Here is a 24,260-nt window from a genome sequence, read left to right as displayed (position 1 = left end):
CATTCGGCCTTATTATGCTTGGGCCTTTGAATGGCATCAATGGCCCTCAAATTGTGCTTCCATCCTTAGCAAAATAATATCCTGGTTCTACTCATATTGGAGCCTTATGGTTGGCATACAAGATGGATCTAAAGATACATTGGTAAACCATTGATTTCTAACATGTGTCTGGGTTGGACAAGGACATGAAGCGTTAAATACATTATATGCATTTTCTCCATTTGTTTTTAATGTGGCTTGCTCAAGTATTTGCCTTAATGCTTTTGTATTCTTTGAGAACACTCCAGGCATTTTCTTCCCCCCCAACTCGAATTATTGAGGGTTTATCAAAATTTTCAGAGATCATCTTTACAAGCATTTGGCTTTATAATCCTATTTTTAGTGTTTTCTTTTTCATTGGTTTTGTTCTATACATATGATTTTTGTTTTTAGTTTAAACTTTACATGATAAAAAAGCTTCAAGAGCTCGTTGATCTTGTGCAGGGAATAGTTGTTGACATTTGGTGTATTTGCTACTTTGTAGGTACATTTTGGCAAATAAAGGTGCTGAAGCGTATGATGTGCCTGGTATTCCTTTGAGGGTTCGTGATCTCTTACGATCAAAGTTCAAGAATTTGACATCACAAATTCAAGCACGGTATGATTCTGCTGATGGTCGAACCACAAAGTTACTAATTTTACTTCAGGTTGGTCAATTGTTCTTGCCCTTCATAATTTACCATTTGACCTTTTGGATAGAAGAGATCTTTCCAAGTTCTTTATCTTTTAAAGTGTAGGGGTGTCCAACAATCTAGTGCTAGAAAAGATGAATGCCATGTTGGGTGTAGGAAGCAATGGAAGCAAGAAGGAGAAAAACGAGATGCTGTAATGGATTGCTGCAAAACTGAAGTGTGGAGGCTCAAGGGAGAGCCAACATAACAAAACCCTAGGCCTAACTGCCCTAACTGGACTAAGTGTCCTAACTGACCTAGATGGTACATAAACTCACTGTACCAATAGTCCTAATTGACTATAACTAGGCCTACAAGGCACATACCAAGGTATAAGTGGCATCTAAGGATAGCCCCATGAGATGGCCTACAAACCCCCCTCCATGGTATGGGCTGATGTATCCTGGACATGGCTCAGGATACCTTTAGGCCATCTTCTCCCTATTCTAGTGATGCCCTATGGGCCCTGGCATGTGCCTTGTAAGCATAGTTATAGGCACTTAGTGTATTTTGTGCCTTTTATGCCACATAGGACACTTAGTCCTATGTGACACCTAGGACACTTAGTCCTAGGGTCTACCTACAAGTACTATGTACTTTTCTTTTCATTTTAGTCTAGTTGATGTGACGGCTGATAACTATCGACTCTTGTACCTTGTACTTGCTCTCTCGTTTATCGATCCTACAGTGGTATCAGAGGCAGCCTTACACTTGTCTTCCAGCTCTCCTCAGCCCCTTGAGTACTCCATTGCTCATTGGGAGTCTGATCCTCTGCTGGCGTCACTGTTCCAGCCTGTTCGAGGCTCTTAAGCTGCTGCCCAAGGCTCCCAGAGTCTTTTCATCGCCAAAAATTGCCTTATTGCTGCTTCCAGCAGGTGCGACTGCTTCTAGGCCTCTGCTGCAGCACTTTCGAGGTCTTCTACAGCACCCGTGGCCATCTGTCGCCACTTTTGTACTGCAGATCCAGGCGCCCAGCTCCTGTGACCTCAACTAGACTCAGATCGAGGTGCCCAGCTCCCGTGACCTCGCCAGAGTCATCTGCAGGAGGCGTCCTGCTATCGCGACCTGTTCAGAGACCCCCATAGGAAACACCTGCAGCCACGCACTTATTTCGAGGTGCCTGAGGGCTGTTCCAGCTTCGCTCCAGCCACCTTTTGCAGTTCAATCTGCTGCGGCAGCTCCGTGGTCTGTCATACTCTACCTATAGAGGTCTTTTGGGTCTCAGCCTTAAGTTCAAGGGACCAGAAGCTGATTCACACGCAACATTTGCAGTCTTTTACTGTTTTTTTGACAGTTTTTACTGTCAAACCCTAATTTTCAACAGAAAAATTTAGGGCTTTTGACATGTGGACCTTCAACCTGTTAATACAACACTTTGGACAAGGTTGACAACTGAAATCCTTCCAAAAATTGAAGTTTTCAGTCAATTTCAGGTTCAGGACTGTCACATTGTGCCACGTTATCACTCAGGTCAACAAAATTTGGGGCTTTTGTGTTGGGAGAGTTTCAGCTGGTAACCCTGTTTCTATACCTTGCTGCACATATTTTCAGTCTATTTGCTCTCTCTATTTCATCATCTAAGCAAGAAAAGGGACCGTGTTGCCTTGAGGTCCAGTTCAGCCTCCTAGAAATATCTATCGTTAGCTCACAGGTGTTTGGGACAGTAAATCATATTTTTTGCAGTTTAAAGCCTTGGGCTATACTTTGGTCACTTTGTCAGTGCATTTCTATTTGTACTATTTACAATGGCTGGGAACAATCACGACTTATATGGCATTCTTCGTGAAGATGATAAGTTGGATGGGACCAACTATCCGATGTGGTCCTATCTAATGAAACATATTCTTGTTGCAAGGCACTTTGTTTTTGGGGTTGATCTAAGGCCAGCCAATGCTACAGTGGTTGCCTCTACTATTGGTCCCTCTGCAGAGGGTACTACTCTTGATGCCTTATCCTCTAGCACCCCTGCTGTTGCTCCCCCAACTCAGGAACAATCAAGATGGGATGCCAGAGATGCAAATGCACATTCTTGTATTGCTTTATCATGCAAGAGAATCATTATTCCACACATCTGATCTTGTAGGACAGCAAAAGGATGCTTGGGACAAATTGGCTTGTCTTTATCAGATTCGCAATGAGGCACGTGTTGCATATTTAAGAAGGCAATTGCAGGAAGTCAGCATGAATGAAGGTGACTCTATGGATGCATACCTGACAAAGGTCAATGACCTCATGGAACAATTTGCCAATATTGATGAGGTGGTGCCAAATTCTCAGCTTGTCAGTACCACATTGAATGGACTGCCAGATACATATCAAGGGTTTGCTACAACCCTTCGATTAGTGGCCATGGGTAATCCAAACCACTACTCTTTTGATCAGCTTGTCACATTGCTTTTGCAGGAAGAGCAAAGTCGAGCTAATAGACAAGCTATTATTCCTGATCATGCATTTGCTTCATAGCAGACAGGAAGAGGCAAGGCTTCCAAGCCTATGGGCAAGCCTAAATTTGCACCTAACAGTGGCAATTCGTCCAATGCATCTAAAAATACAGCAGATAAGTCAAAGAAGAAAAGATGCAACTATTGTTGCAAGCCTGGACATGACATTTCAGAATGTAGGAAGCGCATTGCTTCGGAGAAAAAGAAAGCAGGATTGACAGTTAATGCCTCACATGCAATTGAATCCCACGAGCTAGTAGATGCATTGTTCATTTGATCCCTCCCAAGTTGATGCACTTTTTAATGCTAATGATGCTCAGTCTTGGTATTTTGATAGTGGTGCTTCCAAGCAATTCACCTTTTGCAGACAGTTGTTTCATTCCTTAGCTAATGCACCTCGAGGAGGGACTGTCACATGTGCTAATAATGCTTCCTATAGTGTCAAAGGAATTGGAGTTGTGCAGCTCACATCCATTTCAAGCCATCCTGTCACTTTGACAAATGTTCTTTTTGTGCCTGGAATCAAAGTCAACTTGATTTTAATCTCAGCAATTGCCACTTCAGGTTTTAGAGTGGTTTTTGATGGATACAGATGCTTAGTATATGATCTTCGTGATGACAATGCCATAGTTCTCATTGGCACTTTGAAAAAGGGCCTTTATCACCTTGATGATCACTCAGCTACACTCTCTATTGAAGCATTTGCTATTTCAGATTCACAGCTTGCTAAAACTCATCTTTAGCATGAGAGAATGGGTCATCTCAATTATAGAGCTCTTGCCAAGTTACATTCACAGGACATGGCAAATGATGTACCTCAAACTCACACAGTTTCCAAACATGTGTGTGAGGGTTGTCTTTTGGGTAAGATGCATCGGTTTCCTTTCCAAAAGAATTGTCCAAAACTCTCACAAAGGAAATTGCAGCTAGTGCACAGTGATGTCTGTGGCCCAATGAGGACAAATGCCATTGGGGGTACAAATATTTCATGACTCTCATTGATGACTTCACAAGATATTGCTGGGTATATGCTTAAGTGTTCTCATGCTTTCAAAGGTGGCTGAATATTTTTTCCGGAAAAACAGTGCTAATTGTATTACTTCGAGAACAAAATACAAGAGGTCAGCTTATAGCTGACGGGCTGCGTTCACAAACCGGACGCAGCCCTAAAAGGTAGCATAATAAATCATACTCTCACGGAGGGATATGCTGAGTGTGAATGAACAGCCATCGGGGTGGTGAGTAGTGCCACCGAAGGCCCTGCGTAGTCTGCTCGAAGAAGAGGCTCTGTGTGTCCCAAGCCTGGAGGAAGCGTCTCCGCTTCTCCTGACCAGCCCGGGAGTCTCCCTGAATCTGGTCCCACTGGCCTCTGAGGGTATGAATAATCTCACTCCAAATCTCCGCCATGATCTGGGCAGTCGATAAGGAAGTGCCACCGAGGATCTGCGCGCAGCGCGAGGTCCAGATGTGCCATCCTGTAATGTTGCTGATAATCTCCCAGACTGGCTGCCTCTCCCGAACTCCTGTATCAGCCTCTGCTAGGTGCTGTGGGATACCCTCGAGCGGCCCCCACGTCCCCTGTGTGATAAGGAAGGTGGGGTCCTGCTGGCATGCCTCGAACAAATGATGAAGACCAGGTGCGGTGCTGCACCAACAGAACGCGCCCCAAGTGATCACTCCTAGCTCTGGTGCTGCGCGGGTAAGAAGCCCGAAGGTCCACCTCCACACTTCCTGGGCGCGCGTACAGCTCCACAGGCAGTGTTTTGGTGACTCCTCGTCCGCATGGCAAATCTGACAGCAACCGTCCTGGCCTATCTGCCTCAACCAGCTCCCCACTGGAAGACCTTTGTGGGCAAGAAGCCACAGGAAGTATGAGATCTTCCGCGGCCGCCAGCTCTCCCACAAGGCCTTCCAGAATGCCTGCAAAAAGAACCTGGAAATACCCTGTGCGTACCAGCTAGGTCGCTGGGTGGGGGGGCGGCTCTGCATCCTCCCGAGAACTCGCCTGCCCAGAGTCGTGCTGTAAGCGAAGAAGGAAGTCGGCCCCTGTCCTGTCACAATCTCTGGCCACCACCACTCTCCTGGGTCCCACTCAAGCTCTGACAAGGCCCGTCCCTCCCATAGCCAAAGACGCCAAAGCTGCAACTGGTCCTGCTCGATACTAGGGTCGGTACGCTAGACCTTCCCCAGAAGGCCTACGACCCTAACCCTCTGCCACGGGAGTAGGGGGTCGATGAGCGCATCCTCTCTCCTGAGTCGTCCATCCCCTGAAACCGCGAAGAAGGCGATAGAGGAGTCATCCAAACGTCCTGCGACCACCAATGGGATGCCACGGGGGGTGAACTGTCCCAGCCAACGGGTGTCTCCAGGCATGAGGACCTGAGGCTCAGGTGGAGCCAACCAAGCGGCTGGGATCGCTCCGTCAATCTCCGTGCGTCTCGCCTGGACTCCACGTGCACCTCCAGCTGCGACTGCAAGATCGGTCATCTCCAGATGTCTGTACGTATCCCTCCAAACTCGAAGGGACCGGGCTGGCCCCCTCATCCAGCCGTCCCACCTGATATGTGATCTCTCCCCCAACTGAAGGCCCTCGGCGTCTCTGACCTGCCCATTCCAGACGAGCGGCTGGCGATCGATCTCCTCCTGACAGCTGGGCTGGGACTGTATGAGACTGAGACAAAGCCGTCTCCAAACCATGAGGAGGCTACGAACGAGTGGAGAACGGGGCTGAGTGAGCGGGGCAGAAGTGAAGATCCACCTGAGGGACGGTGGCCACTCTCCACCTCGGCGCGGGACACAAGAGCCTATTCCCTGCTGAAGTAACATCTTCCACGTCTGCCCCCCCGGGGTCAAACCGCGGATGACAAGCTTGCCTAACAAGGCCTGACTCTGAAGCTCTGGATCGATAACCCCCAGGCCACCCTCAGCCTGCGGAAGAATGACTGTCTGCCAAGCAACCCTGGCTCTGGTATCTCTAAGACCATCCTCCCCAGACCAAAGGAAGTTCCGAACCAACCTCCTGAGCTGTGCCACGCTGGATCTCGAGAAGCACCAGCATGAAGCCACATACCAAGCCGTGGCTAGAAGGACCTGGTTAACTACCAGGGCACGACCTGCAAGAGACAGCTTAGCAGTACTCCAGAAAGCCAGCTTCCGTCGGATGGAGTCTAGCACCGGGAGAAACTGCTGAGCTGGCGTGATGTCTAGGCCACCCTGGAAGCCAAGGTATCTAGCTGTCTGTCCTCGTGGAATCCATCTGAAACCCAGAAATCGCCCCCACTGAGAACACGCCCCAGGGTCTGTGAGAAAACCAACTGACTTGTTCCAGTTGATTTTCGCACCAGCGGCCGAGCAGAAGACCTCCAAGGCCATCCGCACCCTCTCTAGCATCCTCTCATCATCCTGGACATAAAGGGCTGTATCATCTGCGTACTCCGAGTCCAGAAGCTCCGTGTCCTCCCGAAGTGGAAGGCGAACCCCTTGGATCCCGGTAGGCCTCGCCCGAAGGTAGTAAGTCATGGCCTCGGCGAAGAAAAGAAACAGGTAAGGAGCAAGGGGGCAACCCTGACGCACTGATCTCTCCAGGCTAAAGCGCTCACCCATCCTGCCTCCAATGATGACCCTGCTAGACGCTGTCCTGTACAAAGCTGAGATACCCTGAATCCATCCTGCGGGGAAACCTAGCCGCTCCAGAGTCCCCTCCAAAAAGGCCCAGTCCACGCGATCGTAGGCCTTCTCAAAGTCGAGAAGTAGAATGGCAAGGTGTGATCCACTGTGCTGAGCCCACTCCGCCGCCTCTGAAAAGGTGAAGACATTATCCAAGATACTGCGATCCTGGACAAAGCCTGTCTGAGTGTCATGAATGAGGTCTGGGAGTAGAGGCCGAACTCTGGCACTGATCATCTTAGCGAGGATTTTGTAGGCGGTAGTAAGGAGAGTGATCGGACGCCACTGGCGGATCTCCTGTCTATCTCCTCCCTTTGGGATGAGGCAAATCAGTCCCGAAGAGAGGCTCTCTGGCATCAAACCGCTGCTGAAAATCCCCTGCAGAGCTGCAAGGAGGGGCTGATGGATCTGGTCCCAGAAGGAAATGAAGAAAGCTCGGGGAAGCCCATCCTCTCCTGGGCATTTCTGTCCGTCGATAGCCATCAAGGCCTCCAGCATCTCATCCGAGGTAAACGGCGCCAACAACATCGCCTGCATGCTAGGCTGGACCAGGGATGGAATGTGCCTCCACACCTCCTCACGGGCACGACTAGCACGAGGGGCAAGCGGCTCCTGCTGGAAGAGGGTCCTGTAGAAGTTAGTGGCCAACCCCAGGACCTCCCCCGAATCCGTAACGATGTGACCATCCGCTGTCCTGAGACTCCGAAGCTGATCACCTGCAGCTCTCTGGCCATGCGTCCTGAAGAACTCTCTGCACATCCGATCACCCTTCCGGGCCCAGAAGGAGAGAGAGGCGTGATAGGAAAACTCTGAGCGGCGCTGGAGTGTCTCCTCCAGGAGGGCTCTGGCTCGAAGGGCCTGGATCCGAAGCTCCTCCGAGCCCGGGGAAGCCTGCTGGAGTCGCTGAATGGATGCGAGGTCCCTCCGAAGAGCTCTCTCTCTACTCCACCACTCCTGACGAACCTGTAGGGCTGCTAGTTGGCAGATCTGGTTGGACTCCTGCAGAGCCTGCGCAACTGAGTCCACCAAATCCGTGCACTCCCCCCAATCTCTGTCCCAAAGACTGCAAATACTGCTACGCACGTCCTCCCTCGAGAAAATAGAATCGGGAATCCTGCATGACCGGGGGGGGAGGGTCTGGGCTGCCGAATCTAATGAGAGGAGTACCGGCGCATGGTCGGAAAGTGTCGTCCCTGGAACTATACCCGCCTGACCGCCTCTACTGATGGCCCAATCACTGACATAGAATCTATCAAGCCTCTCCAGGAGTCTGCCTCCTTCCCTGCGGAAGCCCCAAGAGAAGTCCAGGCTCCCGTGCCAACGCCGGAAGGACGGGTCTCTCCAGCTGTCCCTACCTCCTGTCGCGAAGATGAAGGAGTCCCAAGCTGACTGCTCTGCCTGAGCCATCCCTGTAAACTCCGGAGCTCTGCCCTGCTGGTCCTCCAATGACTCCAGATTGTTGAAGTCACCTCCAACAATCCAGGAATCCATGACTGGTAGAATCCCTGTAAGTGTCCTCCAGAAAGTGGCTCTGCATCGGAGGTCTGTAGGAGCGTAGATGTTGAGTATTCCAATTTTGGATCCCTCCAAATCCAGGCCTACCCAAAGGGCTCGGCCTGGGATCAACGTGCCATGACCGAAAACTCCCTGGGCTAACTGCTCGCACACTGAGGTACAGACACCCCCACTCCTCCCCTGTGCGCCGATCGAGGGCTCCCAGTAAGTGTAGGAACGTCCAGGGAGAACCTTCCTGCAGCTACGGGAATGAACCGCAGAGAGCTTGTGCTCTTGGAGCAGAAGTACATCCAAACGACCAATCACTGCAGGTTGAAGTTCCTGCCGCAAAATGAGCTTCCTGGGACCACGGGTGCCAGAAGAGTGAAACCCGTTCACATTCCAGGATACGAGGTGTAGGCTCATGGCGAGGGATGGGGGGCTGCGAACAACTGTCTGCTCGCGGTCGAAGTCGATGAAGAATCAGGCATGTCGGAATGGAGGCGCTGCCGCTTATGAGAAGGTTTGGAGGGGGAGACGGGATCGTCCTGCCCGTCCTTCAACACCTTCAACAAAGGCGAGAGGCCTTTGGTGCCATGAACAAATGCTTTCTCGAGCCAGCTCGAGATCTCTGAAGTGGTCATCCCATAGAAGGTGCGGAGTTTCTGATGGGACCAAGCTCTGACATCCTGGGGGAGAGGCCATGACGGGGTAGGTCTGAGGATCACAATCAGTCGGAAGCGTTTGGCGGCGCAGCGCCACCGTAAGCGCACATCACCCTCGGACCACTGAGTCTCGAGAAGCTGCCCACCGGACGGGCCTATCCAGGAACAGACCTGGGCGTGTGTCTGCTCTCTGAGCGCCTCCCAAACCGAGTCGTCTGTCCAGGTCTCGGTGCCATCGCTGAGGAACGTGAAGGCGAAGCTAGGGCCATCCCTAGGGGCCAAGGCGACAATCTTCCCATCCGCCCCTTTGCGGAGCAAGAAGATGCTGATGTCGAGATAAGCCGGGAAGGTCCCAAGGTCGGCCACGTCCAAGTAGTCCCAGGGGCCTGATCTGTAAAAGTCTCGAGGAAGCGCTCTCTCCTGAAGCTGAGACCCATCAGAGTCTGCCACTGAGGGGCTAGCGGCCATGGAAGCCTGCTCCGGTGGTGGTGTAGACTCCGGGTGTCCTGCCAGCGGGGGGGGAGGGGGAGGAGGCTGAGGGGCAGGCGACTCGAGCTCCACGGAGGCGACTGGCGGAGCAGGTGGAGGAGGCGGAGCGGGGGCTGCCCTCGACTGGGAAGCCGAGGGTGCCGCTAACACTGTAGAGGAGTCGAGGGGAGCGGAGGGAGGGGGGGGATGGGGACTCCTCTGGAGCTGGGGCTGAGAGGGAGGAGAAGGAGACTGAGGAGGAAGAGACGGAGGCTGAGGCTGCGGGCCGGGCGAAGGGAGGGGAAACTGGGGAGGGGACTTGGACTGAGTGGAAAGGGGCGGGGGAGCGGGAGAGGGGGGGATCTGAGGCTGTGAAGGGCGGCCTGCCGTCGACGAAGAAGCTCTCCCAGGTCCCTGGGGCGGCTGCCTGTCAGGTCTCTGGGGTGCTGCTGCCGGAAGGGTAACCTCTGCCTCCTTGCCTTTATCCGAGATCTTCTTGTTCCTTCCTCTTTTCCTTCTAACCTCGGTCCAGCCACCCACTAACTCTGGACCGGGCTCCGCCTGCCTCGGCTCCTCCTGACGTGACTGTCCGGGGGGGGGCGGGGGCGGGGGGGGTCGAGATGAACTGGCGAAGCGTGGGCACGCAGCCGCCAAGTGCCCAAAGCCATGGCACCTCAGGCACTGACCTGGCTGTCCGGTGACTATCATGCTCTGGGTGATGCTGCCGGCATCTGTCACAATCTCGATCACTGCAGGGAGGGTCGCAGGGTCTGCCACAGCCACTCGGACACGGGGGGCTCCTGCCGTGGTCACCGCATCGGCGAAGGTGTCGTGCATAACCCATCCAAAATGGGAGCCCAAGTCCCTGACAATCGGCCGCAGCTCAGCAGCAAGCCCTGGAAAAACTAGTGTCACTGGGTGGCGAGGTATACGGAACCGAACATCAAAATCTGCTGCGCTGAATCCACGGTACCACGGGACTATCATGATAATCTTTCCATCCACCGATGTGGGGGAACCGGCAATCAGGTTGCTCGCAGCTTTCTCATTGGAGAGTTTGAGCCAGAAGATGCCCCTTCCCATAAGGGCCACCTCCTCAATATGGCCATCCTCTAGCAGGAGAGTGGACTGGAGCCAGTCCCTGATGGCTGCTCTGGAGGGAGAGTGTCCAATGACTCTACCGTAAACAGAGGTACGGGCAAAGTCAGTGGCAACCTCCTGCACACGGGATGATTGTTGCTCTGTCAGGATAACGCGGTAGGCATCTGGAGAGGGAGGGTCCGACTGGGCCTCCAGATCCGGGCAGGGGGCCGCCATACCGCCAAGACTAACTGCAAGCTTCCGATGAAGAACAGGCTGCCACCCCAAAAGGGGAGACGAAGCGGGAGGATGGCGCCTGGGTATGGAAGGGATGGTGGCGGAGGCGGAGGGTGGAGGCGGGGTGGGGAAGTGAAGCAGAGGGGCGGGCGAAGCGAGGTGGGTGAACGGGGGGGGTCGGGCGAGGCGGGGTGAAGGGTACGGGGCAGGCGGGTGGCGCGGGAGGGCGGGGGTGATGTGGCGGGGGCGGAGGGGTGAATCGGAGGGCGGGGGAGCGGAGTGGAGGCGGAAAAAAAAAAAAAAAAAAGCGGGGGGAGCGGAAGGAAGCGGGGAGAGCGGAAGGAAGCGGGGGGAGCGGAATGGAGGCGAGGGGGGGTGGAAGGCGGAGTGGCGGAGAGGCGGGTGAGGGCGCGGGGGTCGGGGGGGAGCGGGATGGAGGCGGGGAGCGAGGGGGTCGGGTGGAGTGAGCGAGGCGGGTGAGCGAGGGGCGGGTCGGGTGAGCGAGGGGGGCGGGTGAGCGAGGGCGGGCGGGGGGGCGAGGGCGGAGAGGCAGGGGGCGGGGGATGGGAGGCGGCGAGCGAGGCGGAGGGATGGGTGGCGGGTGAGCGAGGCGGCGGGTGAGGGGGATGGCGAGCGGAAGGCGAGGGTGGAGAGACAGGGGGCGGGGGGTGGTCGCGGCGGGGGGGGGGGGGGGGGGCTAGGGAGTGGAGGTAGCTAGCGATGGGGAGAGGGAAGCTCGCAGGAGCGACTTGACTGCACATGGAAATGCTTGAAAGCAGGTGGCTGAATATGGTTGACAATGAATCAGGATGCAAGCTTGTCACCCTCAACACAGATAGGGGGGGAGAGTATATGTCAAAGGAGTTTGATGCATTTTTGTCTTCACGGGGCATTGTACACTCATGCACTACTCCTTACATCCCTCAGCATAATCCTGCTCCTGAAAGGAAGAATAGGTCCAAGACTGTTACACCTTATGAAGCATGGAAAGGCATGAAGCCTTCACTTTCACACATGAGAGTTTTTGGGTCTCTTGTATATGTTTATGTACCATCTCAGCTGAGACATAAGCTTGATGACAAGGCAATCAAATGCATATTTATTGGTTACAGCCAGGAGAGCAGAGGGTATAGGTTATACCAACCAAATACTGGGAAGATTATTGTTAGTAGAGATGTAATCTTTGCTGAACATTCGGCTTCTCCTCTTGTGGACTGCAAAGCTGAGCCAAAAGTTGACATGTTTGATGCCTTGGACTCTTGGTTACCTCTGCCTTCCTCAGAAGGGGACTTTGACCAGCAACATGAGCCTCCTGCAGGCCCTCCAACAAGCAACGATCAGCCAGTACCCCATGCTGATTTGCAGGTTTCTCTTCCAGCACAAAATGATCCCACTATTCATGATGCAGTGATTGAAGAAAGAGCTGTCAATAGACAGCAAAGGCAAGTTCCCAGATGGCTTCTTGATACATTGAGGGACAGCAAACAAGATCAGCCTTTTGCTGCCCGGACAAGATCAGGGAATAGACAGATGCATAGTCACTTTCTTGAGTTTGCACTCCTTGCTACAGCTTGCAATGAAGAGCCTTTGTGTCATAAAGATGCTTTTGACAACAAAGAGTGGATGGATGCAATGAAAGCTGAGTTACAATCCATTGCCAAAAATGACACATGGGAATTAGTAGATCTCCCTCCTGGCAAGCATGCCATTGGTACCCGGTGGGTCTACAAATTAAAAAGGAAATCTTATTGCAGTATAGATCGACACAAAGTCCGCCTTGTTGCAAAAGGGTATGCCCAACAACAAGGCATTGACTTGGAAGAGACATTTGCTCCCACATCCAAGATTACTACCATTAGATGTGTCACTGCCATTGCAGCCCATCATCATTGGCAAGTGCACCAGCTTGACATCAAAACTGCTTTTCTTCATTGGGATTTGCAGGAAGAAGTTTATGTGACACAACCTCTTGGCTTTGAGGTTGTTAATTCTGAAAACAAGGTATGCAGGCTTAGAAAAGCCCTTTATGGTTTGAAGTAGGCACCCAGGGCATGGTATGCCAAAATTCATGCACACTTACTATCCCTTGGTTTTCAGAATAGCCCCATAGAACCCACTCTTTATGTCTGTGGGAGTGGATCTGATTTTTTAGCACTGATTTCATATGTGGATGATATGCTCATCACGGGCCTAGATACTCAGCATATTGCAGCTTTCAAGGTTGATTTGCAGCAGGTTTTTGAAATGTCAGACATGGGACAGCTCCACTATTATTTGGGCATTCAGTTTGCTCATGTTGAGGGGAGTATCATGATGTCACAGTCCAAGTATATTGGACAGCTCCTTGCTCGTTTTCAGTTCGAGGATTGCAAGCCAATCTCTACTCCAGTGGACCCTGACTTCAAATTTTTAGCTCATGATGGGAGCCCACCATGTGATATCACTCTTTACCAGAAGGCTGTTGGATGTCTCATTTACTTATGGCACACCAGACCTGACTTACAGTATGCAGTATCTCAGCTCAGCAGATTCATGCACATGCCCAGTTTACAGCATTGGCAGGCAGTGAAGAGAGTTTTCAGATATCTCACATGTATCTCTTGGCTTAGCAAGAAGCAACCAACAGTTGCCACATCTAGCTGTGAGGCTGAGTACAAGGCAGCCTTCACCGCTATAGTAGAGTGTGTCTGGCTTCGACAGTTACCTACAGATCTTGGTATTCGCCAGACATCCTCCACTATGGTCTACACTGACAGCCAGAGTGCTTTGGCCATTGCGCGTAACCCAATGTTTCATGCGCGTACCAAGCACATTGAAGTTCACTATCATTATGTTCGAGAGCGGTTGTTAGCAGGAGACATAGAGTTGTCCTATCTTCCCACAGAGGACAACATAGCAGATATGTTTACAAAGGCACTTTCTCGTCCCAAGTTTGAAGTCTTCCGACAGGCTTTACACTTGGTTCCCTTTGTTACATGATCTGACATACCTTGTACATTCATAGGTGGCTATATTCTTTTGGATGAACATGTGCCTTCATGACCAGAAAATACCAGGTATTCTGAGATGTTTCCAGAATACTTCAGCCCATATCATGGAGGGGGGTTTGTAGGCCATCTTCTCCTTGTTCTAGTGATGCCCTATGGGCCTTGGTATGTGCCTTGTAGGCATAGTTATAGGCACTTAGTGTATTTTGTGCCTTTTATGCCACATAGGACACTTAGTCCTATGTGACACCTAGGACACTTAGTCCTAGGGTCTACCTACAAGTACTATGTACTTTTCTTTTCATTTTAGTCTAGTTGACGTGACGGCTGATAACTATTGACTCTTGTACCTTGTACTTGCTCTCTCGTTTATCGATCCTACAACACCTAAATATCTAGTGTCATGGTTGCACATGTTCGTCCTGTAGAGATATAAGTCTTTTTCAGATTCGCAATGATGCCTAGGTTGCCTATTTACGCAGGCAATTGGATACTGTTACGAAGGGGACAGCATGGATGCCTATCTCACCAACATTAAGGATTTTACAGAGCAGCTCATAAATGTTGATGAGAATATGCCAAATCCACAGGTAGTGTCTATGACACTTGATGGGCTTCTTGACTCATACGAGGGATTCACTACGACATTGAGGCTAGTGGCCATGGGTAACCCTAACCACTATAGCTTCAATTTGCTTGTTTCCCTTCTTCTGTAAGAGGAGCAGTTCAACTTCTGCCTTGTCAGATGGGAAGAGAAAAAACAGCAAGCGCTGTAATTATTGCAAGAAGCCGGGTTATGACATCTCTGAATGTCGCAATCACATAGCTTCAGGGTAGCAAACAGGTCTTGCTGTGACAAATACCTCTGCTGCCCCTGAACATGCTTATGAGGCAGCAAACATTGCTAGTCAGATTGGTACTTTGAGAGTGGTGCTTCTAAGCACATTACTACCTACATATTTCTCTTTGAGTCTTTGGAGGCTACTCCACATGGTGGTAGAGTGACATGTGTTAACAATTCATCTTATCTCGTGATGAAAGGGATGGCCAGGTTGAGGTCACGTCGGTATCAAGGGATGCAGTTACACTTTTGGAGCTGTTATATGTGCCAAGTAAAAAAAAGAACCTCATTTCTATCTCAACCATTTCCTTGAATGGCTATCGAGTTCTTTTTGATGGTTATCTTGTGTTGTGTATGACAACCGGTACGATGACTGTATTGTACCTACTAGGTCACTTTCTAGTGGCTGTACCACCTTGACGTTTATGAAAAAGAGCCATCTATTTAGGAAAACTTGGTGTGAGAATCTGTAATTTCAGATTCTCACTTGTGGCACGAGAGATTGGGGCACCTCAGTTACAAGAATTTGGTGAAAATGCACTCAAAGGATATGGTGGTTGCACTCCCACCCATGCATGCACATGCTAAACATGTTTGTGAGGGCTGCTTATTGGGCAAACTGCACAGGTTCGTATTTCCAAAGGATGGGGCTGTTGGTGCATCCTTATAGTTGCATCTTGTACATAGTGATGTACGTGGGCCGATGCGGACAGCATCACTTGGAGGCTACATACTTTTCCACATTCTTGGATGACTTCACCAGGTTCATGTGGATTTATGGCATGCAAGCCAAGTCGGTCTTCTCATGTTTTAGACATTTTCTTGCCATGGCTGAAAATGAAAGCGGGAATAAAGTCTTGACTCTCAGCTGTGACAGGATGGGTGAGTACATGTCCCGTGAGTTTTTTGAATTTTTAGCAGCCCGAGGTATCATACATCTGTGCACAGTGCAATATACTCTGCAGCAGAATGGGCTTCAGAGAGGAAAACTCATACAGAGATGGAGATGAGCAGATGTATGCTGAAGGAAGTCCTTGCCAAACAAATCCTGGTTGGATGCCATCATGTGTTCCAGCTATGTACTTAATAGAGTACCCATTCGGGCATTGAAGATTATCTTGCACACTGAGGCATGGACTGGCCGGAAGCCTGTTATTTCACATATGCGGGTGTTTGGGTCATTGGCATATGCACATGTTCCGTCTCAGCTGAGGCATAAGCTTGAGGACAAGGCCATCAAATGCATATTTATTGGCTACAGCTCAGAAAGCAAGGCGGTTGTATCAGCCTAGCACAGGCAAGGTTATCATCAGCAGGGGTGTTGTTTTTTTTTCTGAGAATGTGCCTTTACCTTGGCTGGATTGCCAAAAACAGCCATCCATTGAGGCCTCAGATGTCTTTGATTCTTTGCTGCCCCTCTTCCAATCACCTACACATTCAGAATAGCCAGTGCAGAGTATAATGTCACATGCTTCTTGCAGCTCACATCCTCCTCCTGTTGCTCCTGCTCTGCTTGATATGCCTCCAGTTGATCACCATGCTATTAAGCAGGCAGTTGAAGAGGATTAGACAGCAAAAATCAGTCCCTTGTTGGCTTTTGGACATCCTCAGGGACAGCAAGCAGACTGAGCCTTTACGTGCCCGCACTAGACATGCGAACAAACAAGTGTAGGGTAATGTCTTGGCTGTAGTTTTGATTGCCACTACTTGTAATGAAGAGCCTCTATGTCACAAGGATGCTTTTGACATCAAAGAAGGATGGATGCCATGAGAGCTGAACTTGAGTCCATTCATGCAAATGGCACTTAGGAATTGTGTGACTTGCCTGCAGGCAAGCGTGCTATAGGCACAGAATGGGTTCAACGGAAAGCTGATGGCAGCATTGACCGTTTCAAAGCCTGCCTGGTTGCAAAGAGATATGCACAGCAACATGGCATTGACTTTGAGGAGGCCTTTGCTTTCCACCTCACGCATTATGACCATACGGTGCGTCATTGCTCTTGCATCCCACATACATTGGGAGGTTCATTAGTTGGACATTAAGACCGCCTTTCTTCATGGTGATTTACAGGAAGAGGTTTATGTCACTTAGAGCCACTTGGCTTTGAGCAAAAAGGTTCTGAAAACCCATTTTGCTGGCTGGAAAGCGCTTTATGGATTGAAGCAGGCACCCGGGCATCAAGATACATGCATATTTGACAGCTTGTGGCTGTCAAAACAGCCTATAGAGGCCCCTCTTTATGTCGGAAAGAGTGCTGCAGAATTTTTGATTCTCATTCTTTATGTGGATGACATGCTTGTCACTATGCCAGATATGGGAAAATTTGCAGATTTCAACGCTGATTTGCAGAAATCATTTGCAATGATAGACATGGGTTTATTACACTATTCAATGACGTTGTTTGCCTTGGCTTCCCCCGCACCTGGACACTGAACACCATCACCCCCATCCACAAGGCAGGGGATCCCATGGACCCGAGTAACTACAGGAGTATCATGATTGGACATGTGATGTCCAAGATCTATGCAGCTGTATTGGATACGTCGGTCAGCCTGTTCGCAAAGATGAGAGGGCTCAAAGCAGAGGGTCAGGCCGGTTTCAAGCGAGACCATGGGACTATGGATCACATACTCACACTTAGGAGTGTCATTGAGGAGGCCAGATCACGGAAGGAGAGGGTATATTGCTGCTTTGTGGATTTCTGCAAAGCCTTTGACATAGTACCTCGAGCTCGTCTCATCACATGCCTATAGACACTGGGATTTGATTAGGAGATCATCTGGTCAGTCATGGCACTATATGAGGGTCTCAGGCCGAGTTTGGACAGGCGCAGGTTGGACAGATGAGATCTCGAGTACCATAGGAGTCAAACAGGGTTGTCCCTTATCACTGACCCTGTTTGACCTCTACATCGATGAGCTTGAGACTTTCATGGGGGCGTTCGGAGGGACCGGTTGCTCACTTGCCGAGTTCATCATCATGATTCTTCTTTATGCAGATGACGTGGCACTCTTGTCGTCCACACCCGAGGGGCTCCAGCGACACCTAGATGCACTCACCTGGATGCACTGCAGGCTTTTTGTCTATCCCATGATTTGGAGGTCAACCTTGGCAAGACCAAGGTCATGATCTTTAACACCTTTTGAGCAAACATGCAGTTTACTTTTACTTTCGGTGGGTCACCATTTGAGATCGTATCCTCATACACTACTTGGGGGTCATCTTCTCCGGCCCGATCTTCACGATGAGACTAGCGATGCAGGCCAGACTAAGCAGGGGATACGCCTCACTAGCTCGGCTAGAGAGACAATGCTTCCACTCCCACTTCCAGGATCCTCGGACCAAGGCTCTTCTCTTTGACTCCTTGGTCCAACCAGCCGGTATGTATGGCAGCCCTTGTTGGGGGCCTGACATGTCAGAGATAGAGTGGACACGGGTGGAGCGCCTGCAGATCCTCATGCTCTCACGGATGATCTGGGGAAAACCGTTTGTACCGCATCACATCATTCAGGCCGAGTTTGGTGCTTCTCCACTCCAGCTAGATGTAGCCTCTCAGACCATTATATATCTACACCGGGTTAGATCATATGGGGATTGCACATCAGGAAGACAGAGGTTGCCATGGTTGGCTCTCGATTCCTCCATGAGGTTGGCAGCAGAGGGAGACGAGCGATGCTGGTATGCACGGACTCACAGATGGTTTGTGAGACTAGGGTTCCACATCGATAGGATACATCCTTTTCAGTACAGTTTAAATACCCCTCTGGTACTCCCACCCACCATCCTGATCGGGCCACACACCAACCAGGTCATTCGTGAGGATCTCCTGCAGCTACACACCTTTAGGACCTGGTTGGAGCTGAGGGAGCTTCCAGTGAAGCTAAGTTTCTACAGAGATTACTGTCTTCGTATTTCGGAGGAGGGATTCATCACATCACCGGGGTACACTGAGCTTCATATGCCTCGGTATCATCACACCGCCTCCGCATAGAGAGCGGTAGAGCAGAGGGGATTCCTATGGAGCATCGCTTATGCATATTGTGCGACTGTCGAGAGGTCGAGTTGGAGGAGCATTTCATTTTCAGGTGCCCAGTGTACTACGAGATCCGAGGTTGCTACCACTGCCTCTTCAGAGACAACTCCGGGCTTCTTTCCAGATTCCTCGCCTACCCAGATCAGAGATGCCTCGCGGCCTTCATTTACGAGGGGGCGCGACACAGAGAGTACTTACTCAGGCGACAGGGCTTGGCCACATCATCAGATACCTCTCAGAGCAGGATCACAGAGTTCTTCCCATCGAGTGACATTGATCGTCCAGTCTCTAGCCGCAGACGTGACAGAGGCTTCGACCTGACGACCGCAACACGACACATGAGACATCGAGGGGACACACAGACCACTCTGGGGGACCTCCCGTCATTGTTTAGGCCCAGGATACGTCCCACGGGAGTCACGGTGGCTCTGGTCTTGCATCGAGCCTCGTGCAGGAGACCGAGACGTACAGCACCCCTTGACGGGCACCAGCGTCCCATCACCGGCTATGCACCAGCTAGGGTGACATGACATACGGAGGATTCCACTCCGCTCCAGTCCTTTTCTTTTCATTGTTACATCGAGATGTATTTGATTTGATTATGTATGATCAGACTTAGGATTCAGCATGGGTGATGATGCTCGTTTCAGTAGCTTCATCCTTACTGTGATTTGTATCAGGTTTTCTTTCAGTCTCATAGACCCATCGGTCTTGCGAAGACTCTAATAAAATTTCTTTCTTTCTTTCTTTGTATTACCTGGGCATGCAGTTTGCATATGTTGAGGGGGTAATAATGATGAGTCATTCCAAGTACATTGGACAGCTCTTAGACCACTTCTAGTTTGAGGATGGTAAGCTAGTTTCTATACCATTGGAGCTTGGCTTCCGTTTCTCCTCTGAAGATGGGAGTGCCCCATTTGATGCCGCACTTTATTAGTAGGTTGTGGGCTGCCTCATTTATTTATGTCATACTCGGCCCGATCTTCAGTATGCCATCTCCTAGTTGAGCAGATACATGCACAAGCCCAACACATAGCATTGGCAAGCAGTGAAGTGGGCTGCCTCATTTATTTGTCATACTCGGCCTGATCTTTAGTATGCCATCTCCTAGTTGAGCAGATACATGCACAAGTCCAACACATAGCATTGGCAGGCAGTGAAGCGGGTCTTCCGTTACTTGAAGGCCACACAAAATTTGGGAATGCTCTATGGTGAGAGTCTCCACTGGTCTTGCATGCTTTCATGGAAAGTGATTGGGTAGGTTGTTATGACACTAGAGTGTCCCAACTGTTTTCATGCTTGGATCTTCATGCATCTCATGGTTTAGCAAGAAGCACTTCCAGTTGTGAAGCTGAGTATAGGGCAGCTTTCACAGATACAACAGAGTGTGTCTAGTTCCGCAAGTTGCTAGCAGATCTTGACATCAGCCAGCCAGCTTCTACTACCATCTACACTGATAGCCATAGTGCTTTGGTAGTTGCTTGCAACCCAGTGTTTCATGCCCGTTCGAAGCACATCGAGGTTCATTATCATTATGTTCGAGAGTGGTTGCCAGCTAGAGACATACGGTTGTCCTATGTTCCCACTGAGGACAACTTAGTAGACCTTTTCACGAAGGCTCTACTACGACCCAAGTTTGAGGCTTTTCGGTTTGCCTTACACTTGGCTCCATTTATACGTGATGATGATCTCCCTGTACTATCATAGGTTGCTATATGCATCTTCGATGAACACGTGCAACCATGATATAGATTCTAGGTATTCTTCATACTTTTGAAGGAGACTTCAGCCATACCATGGAGGGGGGTTTGTTAGCATTAGCCCTAGTGTGTGCCTTGTAGGTCAGGTCAACTTCTAGAGTTGACTTCATTAGTCAACCATATGGTTGACTTGGGGGCCATATAGGCCATCCCTTTGTACTTTCTCATTATCCATTTTCAAGTACTCTCTTTTTCCTTTAGCTGCTGTTTGCTCCCTTTCATTCTACTCCATTTCTGTCAAGTGCATGGTGTACCTTAGGGTTGGATGGCAGGTGAACGTGGGTTGTGGGATAGCAAAGGGCTGGATAGCTATTTTTTAGCCAAGATTTTTAGCCAAGTTGCGGCCTACTGGTATTGCGATAATTCTTTCTATCTTAAATGGTGCGTTGCCCTATCAGCTAGATTTAGATTTAGATACTCGTTTGGGAGAGACTAAAATGAAATCATTTAGACTTCACAAGCAGTTGTAGCTTGAATGAAGAGATTTTGATTAGCCTTCTCCTTCAGTGCTAGCCTTCGTCATGGCTGAGTTTGCCCTTCACCTCCGGAGTGCCGACAGAAACTCAATACGAAGACTTTGTATAAATGGATGCTCAAGTATGTGTGGGTGTGTGGATTTGTATGTGTGAGAGCATACTTTTATACTATGGTCTACACCCACTGTTGGGCGCTGATGACGTCACTAGGAATGTCATAGTAGCTAGTCCCTGCTATGCATGATGGAGTTTATGGTTTTCAATCTTATGAGTGACTCTCGTGAGATTGAAACTGCACTATGTTGTGTTTTTAGAGGATGAGTTTGGGAATGTTCCTGGATTCATCTAGGTATTTGCTTCTACCGTATTAGCGGACATGTAAATTTCACCTTGTGAAGTTTTCGTCCAAGTTGCGGCCTGCTGGTATTGTGATAATTCTTTCTATCTTAAATGGTGCGTTGCCCTATCATCTAGATTTAGATTTAGATGCTCGTTTGGGAGAGACTAAAATGAAATCGTTTAGACTTCACAAGCAGTTGTAGCTTGAATGAAGAGATTTGGACTCTTTTTGATTAGCCTTCTCCTTTGGTGCTAGCCTTCGTCATGGCTGAGTTTGCCCTTCACCTCCGGAGTGCCGACAGAAACTCAGTACGAAGACTTTGTATAAATGGATGCTTAAGTATGTGTGGGTGTGTGGATTTGTATGTGTGAGAGCATACTTTTATACTATGGTCTACACCCACTGTTGGGCGCTGATGATGTCAGTGGGGATGTCATAGTAGCTAGTCCCTGCGATGCATGATGGAGTTTATGGTTTTCAATCTTATGAGTGATTCTCGTGAGATTGAAACTGCACTATGTTGTGTTTTTAGAGGATGAGTTTGGAAATGTTCCTGGATTCATCTAGGTATAAGATTGTTATGTATAGAGATTGCTTCATATGTAGTGCTCGCTTTATATGGAGGGAGCTATTCATAGCGTCATGCTATCTATAGTGGGTCTCCTTCTATATAGAGGGAGGGCGAGTGCTATTGTGGCACAATTCAGTTGAGCGGGCTTTGGACCCTGGTCAGGAGTTTGGCCATCCACATGCAGATCATAGGTGGCGTATCGAAGGTCCTTTGAATGGGCGCAAGTGGTATGGGACGCCTGGGATAGATACGAGTCTATGGATGAGTTGAGTTGTAGCCCACATGTTTGGGGGTGGGTGGGAGTATTGAGGCACGTGAGCAATGATTCCGGTTGAGTTTCGAGGTCCGTGATAGGGTTAGATCTTGTGGGGTCGTGTCATTTTGTATCAGAGCCATTCTAACACGATTGAATTCAATGCAAGGTATGTAGAAAGGATGTCTTCCAAGTACGCTCCTTGAGATTGCCCCTACAATTCTGAATTTTTGCTCATGTATGGGTTGAATTGTTGGCTGATGATGCACACTCGTGTTTGGGAGAGTTATGGAAGAAATAGATGACCAAGGGTTGTGTGCTTTCTCTCGGTTGCTATGTGCTAGAATTTGGAAATCTAGATTCCCTGAGAAGGGTAGGTGATGAGAAGACTTGACGATATGAGCAAGAGATGTGGGGATGGTTCGTTTCTGCCCTAGAATTTCGCATGCTAGACTGTTGATGGGATCGACTATGTGGGGAAGAGTGAGACTTGGCTGCAGCTTCTTTTCTTCTAGTATGGGGATTACCCTTCCGGATGTAGTAGGCTGTCATGGTTGGCATTGGCTTCCTCTATGAAACTCTCAACAAGAGGTAACCAGAGATGTTGGTATGCATGCACAGAGAGATGGTTTGAGGGGCTGGGACTCCCATGGACAGACTCCCTCCCTTCCAGTACAGTTTGGATGCTCTTTTCTCCCCCCTCATGTCACACGATGTCAACTAGGTGATCTGCGAGGATCTGTTACAGCCACACACATTCCGGACCTGGTTGGCACCGAGTGAACTCCCAGTGAAGCTTAGCTTCTATAGAGATCACTGCTTACATATCATAGATGAGGGTTTCATTGATCGACCAGGGTACACGCGGATCCACTTACCCCACTCATTGAGGATCTCTATTGGGCAGTTTCTGGTCTCTTCACATAGACTTCGTATAGAGAGCGGTAGGGCAGAGCGTCTACCTAGGGAGAGGCGCTTATGCACATTATGCGATTTGCTGGAGGTTGAGACAAAGGAGCACTTCATCTTCAGGTGTCCCATCTATTATGAGATCCGCGGGTGTTTCTGCTGCCTCTTCAGAGATAATTATGGGGCCCTGTCTCGATTCCCTTGCTATCCAGATCATAGATGCTTGGCAGGCTTCATTCATGAGGTAACAACATCAAAGTAACTAGACACATTCGCTTGATTACTGATTTATCGAGATGGAGGACAACTCTACTTCTAGGATCATTCCTCGTAGACCTCATGACCTGCTTCGAGAGATGGATTCCTTGATGGATGAACTCTGGGCAGCTCTTCACTATTACAAAAACCCTTACTACCAGCAATATATTCTCATGTTGTTCTAAATGTAGATAGCATGTTTTAGATTCTCTGTATCGCTTCCGAGTTATTGAGAAGCGATGAAGAGTCTGAGATCCTTAGTTTTGGCGACAACCACTTATTTTTTGACTCGACTGGATCCTTGAACCACTTTTGGTTCGGAAGTTCCCTAATTTTGTTTGAATTGTCTTGTTATTAAATTGACTAGATTTTGGTTGGTTTGGTTTTTGAAGTTTTAGATATATGGTACATTAATGATGCGTGAGTATTTGTTACGTATGAAACCGGAATTAACCAAGTCAATTGGATATCCCTTTCTAGAATCCTGCTGAATAGATTCCTATTTGGTTTCTATTTGGAATTTGATTTCAATGTGATCGTAAATTATTCTTCGAGTTGCCCTTTGGATATATGAAGGTTTTTTGTGATTAGACTAGCATGAATCTTGTTTGTGTCCAACAGGGAGATCATTCCTATTCTCACTCTGTTAGTCCGAGGTCATGGATAGACAGGATTCAATAGTCGTTATAGATAGCCCCTACTTGTTTTTCACGGACCTATTGATTTGGATATTGTGACACAAGGAGGTGATATAATCAAGGATCGAGAATAGATTTGCCACCCTGACTCAATCTAATATTGTTTGAGTTGAAGAGGGATTGGCTACCCTAATTCACTCAAATTGTCCATCGAGAATTTATTTGCAGTAGACCTTGGTGGTATGGGACACTAAGGTATGTTACATCTAAGATTCTTTGATGTTGTGGTATAATCCAACGTGAAGCAATACCAAGGGCCACTAGGGTGAAGTACAAGTAGGATGAACTAAATTGAGGGCAAGTTGGCTAGACACCTTACAAGGACTGACTAAGATTCTTTACCCTAAGAGAAGCCATGTATCTTTGGGTTAA

The 24,260-nt window shown here is 49.3% G+C and overlaps 1 protein-coding gene across 1 annotated transcript in view; it reads left to right on the top strand.

The window, feature by feature from the left end:
* The window catches only part of LOC147891672 (Radical SAM superfamily protein), an 86,072-nt gene that overhangs the window by 23,291 nt on the left and 38,521 nt on the right, over window positions 1–24,260 (top strand). The window contains exon 2 of the mRNA XM_087388468.1: window positions 524–686. Coding sequence (XP_087244594.1) covers window positions 524–686 — 163 coding nt within the window. The remainder of the gene's footprint in view (window positions 1–523; window positions 687–24,260) is intronic.

The sequence above is a fragment of the Dipteris shenzhenensis genome, chromosome 17 (genome assembly GCF_047967505.1).
Source record: "Dipteris shenzhenensis isolate YYH24624 ecotype China chromosome 17, Dip_SZ_1.0, whole genome shotgun sequence".
NCBI lineage: Eukaryota > Viridiplantae > Streptophyta > Polypodiopsida > Gleicheniales > Dipteridaceae > Dipteris > Dipteris shenzhenensis.
This window is presented reverse-complemented; position numbering and strand designations above follow the sequence as displayed.